This window comes from Branchiostoma belcheri, unplaced genomic scaffold (genome assembly GCF_001625305.1).
Source record: "Branchiostoma belcheri isolate BF01 breed outbred unplaced genomic scaffold, Haploidv18h27 scaffold32, whole genome shotgun sequence".
NCBI lineage: Eukaryota > Metazoa > Chordata > Leptocardii > Amphioxiformes > Branchiostomatidae > Branchiostoma > Branchiostoma belcheri.
Window position 1 is genome coordinate 2768698 of NW_017803932.1, and position 12997 is coordinate 2781694.

At 48.8% G+C, this 12997-nt stretch overlaps 1 protein-coding gene across 1 annotated transcript; it reads right to left on the bottom strand.

Moving 5' to 3' along the window:
- Positions 1-189: 189 nt before the first annotated feature.
- LOC109475034 lies at positions 190-12748 on the bottom strand. Its single transcript, XM_019775576.1, has 5 exons — positions 10131-12748; positions 9046-9975; positions 4775-4808; positions 1712-4479; positions 190-1266 (listed from the first exon to the last, which is right to left on the bottom strand). Exons 1-5 carry the CDS (start codon positions 12746-12748, stop codon positions 288-290), a joined length of 7329 nt encoding a protein of 2442 aa, XP_019631135.1. The 3' UTR covers positions 190-287.
- Between the last annotated feature and the right edge of the window lie 249 nt (positions 12749-12997).

Sequence of the window (12997 nt, forward strand, 5' to 3'; positions counted from 1 at the left end):
ATATATATATATATATATATATATATATATATATATATATATATANAGTAGAGAGAGAGAGAGAGAGAGAGAGAGAGAGAGAGAGAGAGAGAGAGAGAGAGAGCTATACGTATTACACATGTACCTGAAACGGAAATACGACAACATACAATGGGGCCTGGCCAGCATAACGTGGTATATATCTTCGTTCCTTGACATGTTCTTTGTTTCTACATCAGATTCTACACAGATCAAGCAGGCGATGAAAACAGATTCACCGTACACTACTTTTTGAAACATACATTATCTCATCCGTTTACTTTACTTTCGTCCACAGCCTGTTGTAACTGGCGCCATTGCCATTTCATTCTCAACACTAAGCATTTCTTCATCAGTAGCTTTATCATATCAAGAAGAAAGTCGATGATCTCGCATAGCGTTATGAAGGAAATACCAATGTACAGTCCGAGAAGACCACCGAGATCGCTGAGGAAATCCTCCTCCTTGTAGTTCCACTCTTCGCTGATGCTCTGGTAGTTCAGTTCCTCGTAGTACACCTCGACGCGGACCAAGTTGTCGCGCACATCCTCGTAGGACCGGGGAAGATTCCGCCTGTTCAAATGCTGGATCATGTGCAGATCTCTGAGGATGTACGGTTGGAACTGGCGAGACGGCCAGACCGCGGAGGAGATGCTCAGCTCGTAGGCGTCGTCGCGACAGGCCTGGTTGCAGGTGCAGTTCATCTCCCCGCTTTCGAAGCGCTTCCACTGGCTCCTGACGCAGGCCTGGACCCGGGGGTTGGCCAGGTCGCAGATGGGAACGGGGGCGTCCCGGAACCGGTCGTTGCACTTTCGGATTGCCTCCACCTTGCTTAAATCGATCAAGTCCGTGGTACAGCTGCAGTTCTGCATGACCTGACACTGATAGCAACTGTTCTCACACAAGCGAAAGGAGTACTTGTTCCCCTCGTACAGCGACACGGTCTCGTCCACGTTGGCCGTGCAGTCCCCGCCGCCGTAAGGGAACGGCGTCCTCGTGATGACCAGGGACCGGACCGATATGGACGTGGCCATGCCGGGAGGGATGTCCACGCCGTCAGTGTCAGGGAAGGGTGTGGAGTTGACGGGGTGGATGCTGACCCTGGCGCCGGCTTTGTTGCCGAACAGCCCGAGGTACTCTGCCGTCTCAAGGTTGAGGGTGAGTTTCAGACCGTAGCTTGAGCCGGACCTCGTGGTCACCCATTCTTTGCCATCGCGACCGGAGTTGAACGTGAAACAGTTGCCATACCTGTGGAATAGTTGGGATGAGTTACTAGATTTACAGATGAACATATAAAGAAGATAATTTGTTATCTAATCTGCATGCCTTCCTCAATATCCATGTCTGTATTCATGACATATTTTGGTGATCTATTCCTATGTATGCAGAGGAGCCGGTCTTGTAAAGAAACCAGTTTGTTTCTGTCACCGAATCTGATTTGTTTTTAAATCTGAGAAGATTGATAAATAAAATAACATGATAGATAAAAAGAGCAAGAGTTTTACTAGTCTGCGTTAGGCACAAATACATTTGTTCAAATTAAAGCCTGCTATCCGATTTCAATTTCTTTCCCAGTTAATGTAAGCTTTTACTTTGTATCAATAGTATGTAGCGCGTGGCCATAATACTGCGTTGCTGCATTATTCCAGATTCAACATATAGATTCCCATAATTAGGTTATAAGAGCACCTACCTCTCAGTCTGGGTAGACGTGAAGTCTTCAGGAGTGCAGGGCTGTTTGTCGAAGCTACACTGCAGGATGAAGTCGTCCCTCTGGTGCCCAAGCTGCCTCAGCTCGTCGCGGGTGGCTCGGGGAAGAAGATCGGACAGGTCGTTGTAGTCGGATGTGTTGGTCCGCTCGATGTACTCTCTCCACGCCGTCTTGTCCAGCACGATGTCGTCTCCCTCCGTGCATTTCTCGACCCCGCAGTACTCCCAGGTGATGACGGGGTCGACTGTGAAACACCACGGTCCGCCGGGTCTGCCGTCCGGGTTGCGGCAGTAGTTTTTCGCCAGACAAGCTCCAGAGTAGGTATCCCCGGTGATGTTGCAGTGCTGATGTGGGTAGTGTCGGTCCCAGTTCTGACAACTGCGTCCCGATTCAGTCGTTTTCTTTATGCCTCGGTAGTTCTCTCCCTTTCCCATGTAACACTCCCTCTCCTGACAGTCCAGAGCCACGTTCACCACGCCGCGCCCGTCCGTGCTCTTCGGGTCCGAGCAAGTCTCGGGGTCACAGCCGACAAGTTCCATCTTCAGTGAGATAAACTCTGACAGGAACCACGGCATGAACCTGATGTATCTGGCAAGAATGGGGAAGGCAAAGTGTTGATGGCTTGTTTGGTCTTCTGCGGAGACGCCTTTGAACAACTCGTCACGGCCTCCATACGGATCGGTGTACACGAACCACGGTCCGCCCGTGTCGTTAGAGTAGCGAATCTTGAATGTTAAGATAAATGCTCTTGCCAGTCCTTGGGTGATGATGCCTGTGACGTACATCGGCTTCAGTAGGTCCACTTGGAACCACTCGTCGATCCCTAGGACCCCCTGTGGGACACCGTTGGACCACCACGCCGCCCACCCGTTCAAGCGGCCGTAGTGCGCCTGAGTCCCGTTCCGTCCGTCCGTAGATGAAGCCGTGATCTGGTAGTCTTTGATGACACCGTTCTCCATCCCAAGAGGATTGTTGCACCCTTTGAATCGGTTGGTGCATTGGGTCCGAGGAGGGAGTTCCGGCCAAACTCGGACATACTCGCAACAGTAGGCTTGCTTGGCCGACCCGTCCGCTGTCACGTACGGGATAGCGTTGGTGACGTTGTTGAAGCAGTCAAGGGTAGAGTCGCACTCGCCAACGACGGCCTGCATCTGACCCTCAGCCCACCCCCAGGTGTTAGTTTGAACTCCATTCTGATACTCTTCTGCCAGCTGAGCCAATGTACAGATCTGCTTGCCATCCCTGCTACATGTGCCCGCCGCGTTGTCGTAGCTGATGAAAGACTGAGTGGTCGCTAGGAAGGTGGGGGTACAGCAGTGTAGCCCATAGAGTCCTCCTGGAGTAGCAGTCGTGTACTGCAGAGCCTGCTCGTAGCAGTGGACGCCATTTCCTTCCGCACAGATCCCATGAAGCCGAGAAATTGTCCGCTCTTCTTTCACCCATCCCCAAGCGACAGAACGTGAGCCCATGTCGTGAACTGCTGCAAGCTGCTTCAGACTGCACAGTTCGTATCCGATTGAAGAGCATCCCCTCTCCGCCCCTTCTTGACCAAAGTAGTCGTTTCGCATCTGGTACGTTCGTTTGCAGCAATACGCCGGGAGGGTAGTGCTTTGACGCTGGATGTAGGAGAACGCCAACTGGTAACATTCGTTGTCAGGTCGGCACCCGCATGGTGCGAGTTGGGCCTGCTTGTCTGATGGGCTGATGAAGCCCCAGTTCTCGTCTCGAATACCATTGTCATAAGCGTTCGTCATTTGCTTTAGGGTGCACAGCTGAAATTGTTGGTTTTCACAGGCTTGCTTGGCTTCTTCATGTGTGTTGTATTCTTCTGTAGTTCGGACCATTTCTCTAGTACAACAGTACAGGAATCCATGCGTGGCTGGCCGAGGTGTGTGAGGAAACATCCCCTCGTAACACTCGTCCACGACTTTCTCGTAACGCGGCCCGCAGTCGTCCTGCAACGTCACGTCCCAGTCCGGGCGGCTGAAGAACCGCCAACCGTCGTTGTCGTCGCTCGTCAATGGGTCTCGGACGCCCATGGCATGCGCCTTCCGTAGTTGGTCATACGTGCACAGCTGCATGCCGATGGCAGCGCATCCCTTAGTGGCGTTTACCATGGAGAACTTGACGTCAAGACAAACGATTCCATACGGGTTCCCAGGGTCGCTGGGGCACCCTGGCGACGATAACGACGCTCGGCGTTTTCGAACAACAACGGGCCTGTCTCCGCGAAGGCTGTGGGGATCTTCTGCTGGGATTTCCCTCTTCTTCCGCCCTGTGTACTCACTCGATCCCCCTCTCTGACGGCTCACCGTACTTGCATCCTTCCCCAGATACGCCACCGTGCCGACAGTTTCTTCGTCGATGTCCGCCAGCGGGGCGAAGCGCGTTCCGTTCAGTGTCGATTTCTTCATTCTGTTCTGGTTGCAGATCGTCACGGACGGGAACGGGAGCTTGTGATTGACGACAATGTTGACGTTGATCTGTACCGGATAGGCCAAGTACTTGGTGATGAGTAGGTTGGCCTGGAGTACGAACAGCGTCAGCGAGGTGAGCACCAGGCTCAGCCAGATGAAGCGGGCGACCGGGGACTGTGCCTGGGCGATGCGGTTGAGACCGTGGCATGTAGTGGCGCTGCAGAACTTCTTGGACAACTGCGGAATCGTCAAGTTCCGCGCCATCTCCTCCTTCTCATTTTTGTTGGTGGCGACTGGGATGACGAATATCTTCCTGGGACCCTTCTTGTCTGCCTATGTTAAGAAAAAGCAGTAGAACCGCATTTATTATGTTATTAAAGAGTCTATGGACCCAGTGAATTGTACTTTTGTGTGCAGATAATACACTGAAAGTAAGCAAATTTCGTTAAATACTTTACCTGAGTCTTTAAAGAAAGATTGTGTGCTGGGTGCTTTTAATGAGGTTTGCTGCACAGAATACCTCTAATGTTTGCAGCGAGCAGTCACAATCGTCATTACAGCATGTAGTCTAATGGCACTATTTACATAGTACATACCGAATTGTTCCAAACAACTGCGATATCCTTACCTTCACATCGGGGCCCAGTTTTATCGGGTGAACACTGGAAAACATTTTCAGCCATGAAAACAAAACGGAAAAACTAAAACTGTTCCGTCCAAGAGCTGCACGACGGTAAGTCCTCTCGATACGACGAAAACGACAATTCTGAATCAGGTGTGAACTCAATTAAGCCAGAGGATTTGTTTCATCGTCATTAAGTCTTATCTTCTTCCCAGAACCGATCCTGGTGAAATAAGAAGATTCCGGTAATAACGGGAGGCGTACATCCGGAATGGATTCCAAAATCTCTTGTTTTTTGTAGTTGCCAGTGACAACGCTTGGAAACGGAGATTTAAGACAGTCTGAAAGTAAATACTTGTATACAGTGATGATGCAACGTCTGGTAATATTGGTCTTTCTCGCACAAATTTCATACGGTTAACCTCCACCATGTAATGAGGTGAGTACGGAATGAACAGCCGAATAACCTTAAAGGCACGTCAAGCAGATGTAATTTGGAAAGCGGATTAGAAGTAAGATACGGCTTGGGCAGATTTCGGACATAAAGGTCAATGAGTCGGTCACTTCATCCGTTGTAAAAGACGATAAGGGATCTTTCAATGCATCACTGCACGAAGGTTTTATTGTGTTTAACAGACTTACAGAAGGGGATCGTCGAAGATGTGGGGAGATTACGCAGGGATGAGCGGCAAAGGCAGCCGGATTAACGAACAAATGCAGCCGGCTATTGATGACCCCGCTGTGAGGGGGGGGGGTGAATCATCTTCCTTATGATAGAGATTTCTAAAGATTTACTTTTCTTCTCGATCCATAGGTCCTTAAGGACGTTTTAGTGGTGTACGAGTACAAGTCTTAGTGGTCTTCGACAATTTGTTTGTCACAATGTTGTCCCATAGGGAAAATGGATAAATGAAATGGATAAATGAAATAACATTACGTTTCGCTCATTTTATGTGATTAGACGCACTAGGTTGTGATATTATAGGTAAATTCTAAGCCACATTCACCCCCCCTCAAAACACATCGAGTGCACTCAACATATCTTACTGGGAGATCCAATCAATATTTAGTCATTATCTAAACCAAAATCATGTCAGAACATTGGCTACCGAAGAGACATCTCAATACTTTCATCCCAACGTTTTGGATTCCGTAATTAGATTGCAGAACAGTTATTTCAACTACTTAGTATATTCCGGTTAGAAGGTCGGCCTTACCGTTGTGGTTGGTAAATAATACGTCATACGTAGACACATTACAAGCCTTCTTTAATTAGAAGCGAATATGTTTCTTTTCACACACAGTAGACTAAAACTAGATTAATTCAAGGAGTTTTAGAATCCGTATTCTATACCTCCCTGCTTGTATGAAATAGGATGTTTGCACGCGATTAGAAAAAGATGGCGACTTTTCTGTATCTGCATCTGTATAGCCGGTATGACAGCCTTTCGGCGTAACACACCAGCTTCGTGTTACCTGCTCATTTAGAAGGCAATAACGTTATGGTCATTAGAAATGAATCATTCATAGTCTGGAGCTATAAAAATAATCATTTAGAATCTTCCTCGCATAATAACGCCGTTTCTTTATACGTCAGCCATACTGGCTGGTTGACATGTCACGTGAGTGCAAACATCCTATTTTGAGCACATCGACAGAACGTAATGTGCAAACTAGTTAGTCACTTCTACAGAACGAGTCGTTAAATGTCATGATCGCGGAGTTAAAGATGTTATCCCGTCTGTAGTTTCCAACATGATGTGGCGGAATTTAAGATCTCAGACAATTCTGATGAAGCGTTGGCCAAACATGCAACAGAAACCGTAGTTTCTCGTAGGCGCAGTACGTTCTCCCGGCGTGCTATTGACAAGTAGAATGTATATCATATCAATAATAACAAAAAAGTGCTCAGAAATGTGCAAAACTCTATCACTAAACGTGACGTGAAAAATGTTCGTTATGGTGATATATAACAAATGTACAGATATACGACAGTGTGAGCAACAGTCGGAGGGACAAATATACAACTCATATCATACAGATACAACAGCCATCAACACGTATCAAGTATAGCATTCACGTAAAATGACTCTCACGATCTCAGTTCTTACAATTTACCATCATTATTATTTTTTTCTTGTCTGTGGACAGAGTGATTTCTCTGGACTAGTATGCTAACAACTGACCCCTGTACATCGGTTTCGTGTTTCAGTCCCTGGTTGTCATGAACGTATGAAGCCGTTCTTCAAGTCAAATCACAATATTCTATATATTCTCAATTGCTTGTTTCGGATATGAAACTTCAAATTCTCCTTTTTACCTTTCCACATTAAATCATCAGAATACATTCATAATCCATAGAGTTACCCTGTCCAAAAACAAACTAACCTACTGACAAACCAGCATAAAGCCGGCCCTGTCCACACATTCGGGACTTTCTCACTACTTTGCTCGGCGGTAGGTCGGAAGTAGCCTAGAATCCAGCCACACTAGGTCCAGTTTGCTGTTCTGATCGCATCCAAGTAACAAGAATATACCTTTCCAGACTTAAATTTTTCAGAATCCATACTAGGCGGTCGTAGAAAACTTCTAATCTACCTCGCCGACTTCCAACCATGCTCCCGACCAACCATGGTTTGTGGAATGTCGAGAGGCCATGGTAGGCTATGCGTGGCAGGGGGTCAAAGCAGACATATACAATGGTTGACGTACGATGCATGGTACACTGACGGCTATCTAATGTTTAATGACATCACGATCGACATAATTTGGTCACACAGCCTTAGTCTTAAGGATGACGTAGCTAACTCAGCTTACATAGCTACATAGATGCTGTAATTCGTATACTTTTCCTTTTTTTCTTTACCTACTACCTCCACGAATGATGTAATTGTTTCAGTGTGAATGCATACCTGCGTGTATCTGTCTTTGATTCCGAGCTACCTTTATAATTTGGCCAGCATAACTCAGAAAGGTACGGATGGATTGTGATGATATTTAGCATGCCAATAGGTATTGAGAAGACGAAGGGCAAGGTTTATTTTAAGGCCTCAGTGGCTTTCCTTGGTGCTGCAGCGGAACTTCCAGTTTTTTAAAGAACATCTTTTGTTCTGGAAACTTGTGTTAATTTTTGGGTGGCAGATAGATATTGGAGTCGAGAAGACGTGGTATAGGATAGAGCCACATAGCAGCTTGCTGTGGAACTGCTGTGGCTTTTGGTAAAACATTGTCATCCATAAGATCAAGCTCACGTGGTCCAACATGTACAGATTACGACTCAAAAGAATAAGAAGAACCCACATCTTCACAACTGCACCGCTATCTCATTGCCGTGTAGTAGCGACGTCTACTGATCGCATCATGAACTGTTGCTGCTCCAACGGCAACTTGGGACCAAACACCCTGCAAGGGGGCGTCATTCACTGTCCAGAATCCGATCTTTAAACACACGTTAAAGCATCCGTAAAGGTTGCAATTTCCATACACTCGAGTGAGAAAACAGAACTTTTACGCATGCTTCATGGTGTGCTTAAAGGTAGAATTCTGTGCAATGATTTTTGACACGAGAGCATCTTGAGCAATACCCCCATACTTTTCACATTCTTTGACTTCGCCATTTTAACGATCTTACGGGTGACAATAGATACAACTCGAGAAAGGCAGTCCTGGTGACAAAAGATGTTCCTCCGCAACTTGTAAGACAATAGCGTGATCTGAAAAGTGTACGTATGGTGAAATAGCTGTACGTAGGTTTGTCAAATTTTGACTTGCCTCCATACCATTCCATCATGCCCAGTCGTCTGGAAAGATCCTAACTTGGAAACTCACCTTTCTGTGATCTTCTACTTTGCACCAGAGGAGTACGTTGGATTTCATTTGGTTTATACGATAGGGTTTCAGCAGAATACACCCCAGAGAGGGCAAACCACATCGTGATTTTCATGGTCCTATTTTCACCCATGAAATCGTTAACAAGGCTTAGTTCAATCAATGTAAAAAAAAGAAGTCCAGGGGTATTAGCTCAAGATACTTTCGTGCCAAAACGAAGGCGTGGTGCCCTCTGGAAGGATGTTTGGTCCACAGAAGTGGTATAGCAAAGGTAGGAAAAAGACAGTAGAAGAGAGAGAAATGGCAAGTTTGGCCATTTAGGAATGTGGGGGACGCATTCGGCTGAAACCCTATCGATGATTTGAAATCTTCAGCAACTATTGAAATGCATGCCAGGCCAGATTCAGTTGGTGTCATTGTCAACAGTCTAAGTTTTTTTTGTCTGTCACTTCTTCCTCTTTAGGCTTCTTTTGATCTTTCTGCAGAGAAGTCCGAACAAGTCGAGCACGTAGTCGACGAACTCACAGATAGTGATGATGGACACGCCAATGTAAAAGCCCAGCAGACCACCCATATCGCCCAGGAGGTTCTCTTCTTTGTAGTTCCATTCTTCCGATATGCTTTCGTAGTTTAACTCCTTGTATGAGATCTCGACCCGGACCAGATTGTCCTTCACCTCTTTCATGTTCCGCGGAAGATTGTTTCTCCGGACGTCTTGGATCATGTGCAGGTCCCTCAAGATGTAAGGAACGAACTGATTGGAGGGCCACTTGGAGGACGAGAGGCTGAGGTCGAATGTTTCATCCCTGCAGGCCTGGTTACATTTGCAGTCGAGTTCCCCTCGCTGGAAACGCTTCCATAAGCCCCTGACGCACGCTTGAACTCGCGATTTAGCGATGTTGCATACGGGGACCGTGGAGTTGTGAAACAGCGGGGAGCACTCGCTGATGGCTTTCTTCCGTGTGAGGTCGATCATGTCCGTGGCGCAGCGACACCGGTTGATGATGGCGCACTGCAGGCAGGTGTTCTCGCACATCCGCAGGGTGTAGATCTTCCCGCTGTACAGCGACCCGTAGTCGTCGTCGTTGCTGGTACAGTCCGTCTGTCCGTAAGGCCAAGGCGTGCGGGTGATGACGACCTGCCTCACGGAGACGGACGAGGCTGTTCCCGGAGGAGCATCTATGCCCTCCGTGTCCGGGAAGGCCGTGGAGTTGACCGGATGGAGAGTGACCCTAGCGCCCACTCTCTGTCCGAAGAGCCCCAGGTATTCTGCTGACTCGGCGTTCAGGGTAAGTTTGAGACCATAGCTAGTTCCGGACCTGGTAGTTGTGCGAACCACCCCATTGTGACCGCTGTTGAATGTAAAGCAATTGCCGTACCTATAAAAACAGGCGAAACGATAGATTAGAGTGATAAACAGGAAAGAGCTTGGAAACCAAACATTCACTACGAACCAACTATCAAAAAAGTTGATTGATTCTAAGATACCGATTGTTTGTAAGATCAAGGTATAAGAAAAGCAAAAGAGGCTTACTTTGCGTTTTGTGACGTGATAAAGTCCTCCGGTGAGCAGGGCTGTTTGTCGAAGCTACATTGCAGGATGAAGTCGTTCCTCTGATGTCCCAGCTGCCGCAGCTCCTGGCGCGTGGCCGGAGGAAGGATCTCTGACAGGTCACTGTTGTCGGACGTGTTCGATTTCTCAATGTACCCTCTCCATGCCGCTTTATCTAAGACCTCGTTCTCGTGCAGCGTGCATTTTCCCACGCCGCAGGGTTCCCATGGAACGTCCGGGTCTTTAGTGAAGCACCACGGTCCACCTGGTCTGCCGTCCGGGTTGCGACAATAGTCTAACACCAGACACGCTCCTGGATAGGTGTCACTGGTGATGTTGCAGTGGGGGTGTGGGTCGTGTCGCGTCCATTGCTGACAGCCTCTTCCAGACTCCGTGGTCCGTTTCGTCCCTCGGTAGTTCTCCCCGTTACCCACGTAGCAGTCCCGTCCCTGGCAGTCCAGGGAGACGTCCACCACGCCACGCGCGTCCGTGCTCCTCGGGTCCGCACACGTCTCAGGATCGCAGCCGACCAGTTCCATCCGCAAGGTGGCGTACTTGTTGGACAAGAAGTGAGGTTTTAATCTGACGTACCTCGTCAAGATCGGGTAGGCAAAATGCTGGTGGCTCGTTTCACCCACTCGAGTCACGCCCTTGAATAACTCTTCCCTGTTACTGCTCTTGTCCCTGTACACCATCCAAGGACCATGAGAATCGTTGCTGTAGAAAAGCTTGTAGGTTATAATGAGGCCTCCCCTCACCCCTTGCGTCATCAGTCCCGTTACATACGTCGGCTTTAGTAAATCAACTTGGAACCACTCATTGCTGCCCAGATTGCTATCTGAAATGACATCGGCCCACCAGGCACCCCATCCATTCAAGCGACCTTGGTAGGGCAGTGTGCCGTTTCTACCCATAGTGGAGGATGCAGTGATCTGATGGTTTGAGATTCGACCATCTTCCATACCGAGAGGTTCGCTACAGCCCCGGATCATGTTGGTACACTGTGTTCTTGGTGGAATGGTGATCTTAACCTCGACGTACTGGCAACAATAGGCTGGGAAGCTGTCGCCTGGACGAACCGTTCTCGCGTTGGAACAGTTCGCGTCCGAGCTGCACTTGGTGACGATGCCCTGGTAGGTGCCGTCTCTGGCCCAACCATAGTCATCACTCGGGGTACCTCTGCGATAACCCGTCACCAGCTGAGGCAGGGTGCACAGCTGAAGGCCCTGTCGATCACAGGAGTTTGATGCATCCTCTTCGTCTTGGAACCGGTCATTCGAGATGGCAATCATAGGTGAACAGCAATGGGAAAGATTAGAACTTGTCTGGTCGTCCAAGTGGGTTACACGTTGTTGATAACATTCCGTGTCGTTGCTCTGGAGGTCGTCACATGGTTTACCAAGGAGAGCAATCCTACCGGGGTGCTTCACCCATCCCCATCTGTCTGATTGGATGCCTGCTTTGTGCACATCTACCAACCGTTGGATGGGGCATAAATGAAAGTTCTTTGACGAGCAGGTTTCTTCAGCGCGATTTTGCTGAGGAGAATCCACCTCTAGGAGCGCGTACGTTTGCTGGCAGCAGTAGGCAGGCATGTTTCGGTTTGTCCTGGGCACGTAGCCGTACGTGAGCTGGTAGCACATCTTCTTTGGTCGGCAGCCACACGGGCTGAGGTGGGCCTTTTTCGTTGGATCGCTGACGAAGCCCCATGTCTCACCCCGAAACCCATCGGTAAAGATCTTCTTGAGTTGTTGAGGCGTGCACAGTTGAAACCCTTGGTCGTCGCAAGCCTGTTTTGCTCCTTGATGGTCGGTAAAGGTTTCGTCGGTCACGATGTACTCTTTGGTACAGCAGTAGAGGAATCCTTCGGTCCCAGCACGAGATGTGTGTGGGAACATGCCATCGTAACATTCATCCACGACGTTCTCATAGCGGGGTCCGCATTCGTTCTGCAGAGTGACATCCCAGCCGGGACGACTGAAGAATCGCCAGGAGTCGCTTCGATCTAGCGGCAGTGGGTCGCGGATGCCTCTTGCGTGTGCCGTTCGGAGTTGGTGGTACGAACACAACTGCATGCCTATTTGAGCACAGCCCTCGGAAGCATTCTCCATCAAGAACTTTTCGTCCAAGCAAACTATGTCTGTCCCACTCACCGGCGCCGTAGGGCAGGTAGACGTAGCTCTGTTTTTCCGTTTTACCATATGACGTCGCTTTTCATGCAGTCGATTCATGGATTCCATTTCAAGCCAATGGGCCGATCTCCTGGATCTGTTTGCCGTATCTGGGGCACTTGTTGTTGGGGCATTTGTTGGAGCAACATCTTCGCCATCTAGCGGTTCATCTAGGCCCTGCAGCTCCAGGAAGTCCACCGACCCTATAGTTTCATCGTCAATCTCTATGAGGGGCTGGAAACGCGATCCGTTCAGCCTCGACTTCCTCAGTCTGTTTTGGTTGCAGACGGTTACCGAGGGGAATATGAGTTTGTTGTTCACGACGATGCCGACCTTGACCTGTACGGGATAGGACATGTACTTCTTGACCAGTCTGCTTCCTTGCCAAATGGTCATGCCAGCCGCGGTGAGCACGAGCGCCAGCCACATGAGCCGAGCGGCCGTGGACTGCGCCGACCCGATACGATTCAGGCCGTGGCATGTCGTGGCGTCGCAGAACTGTTTGCTCAAGCGAGAAACCGTCTGTTTCTCTTTCTTGTCCTTCTTTGGGATGTCGTCAGTCGTCTTCGTATTTAGTGTGACGCTCGAAGGCCTTCGAAGAATCACCTTCGGCCTTGGTATTCCTTGCTGAAAAAACAAATCGAGATCAATGGGAATTAACGCGTGGTGGTAAAAGTT

Excerpts from the sequence above, each read along its gene's own strand:
- LOC109475034 (XM_019775576.1), bottom strand. The coding sequence starts at position 12,748 with ATGTGGCTGGCGCTCGTGCTCACCGCGGCTGGCATGACCATTTGGCAA. Across the intron at positions 9,976-10,130 it reads ATCACGTCACAAAACGCAAA|GTACGGCAATTGCTTTACAT; the intron begins GTAAGCCTCTTT and ends CTGTTTTTATAG. Across the intron at positions 1,267-1,711 it reads ACGTCTACCCAGACTGAGAG|GTATGGCAACTGTTTCACGT; the intron begins GTAGGTGCTCTT and ends ACTATTCCACAG.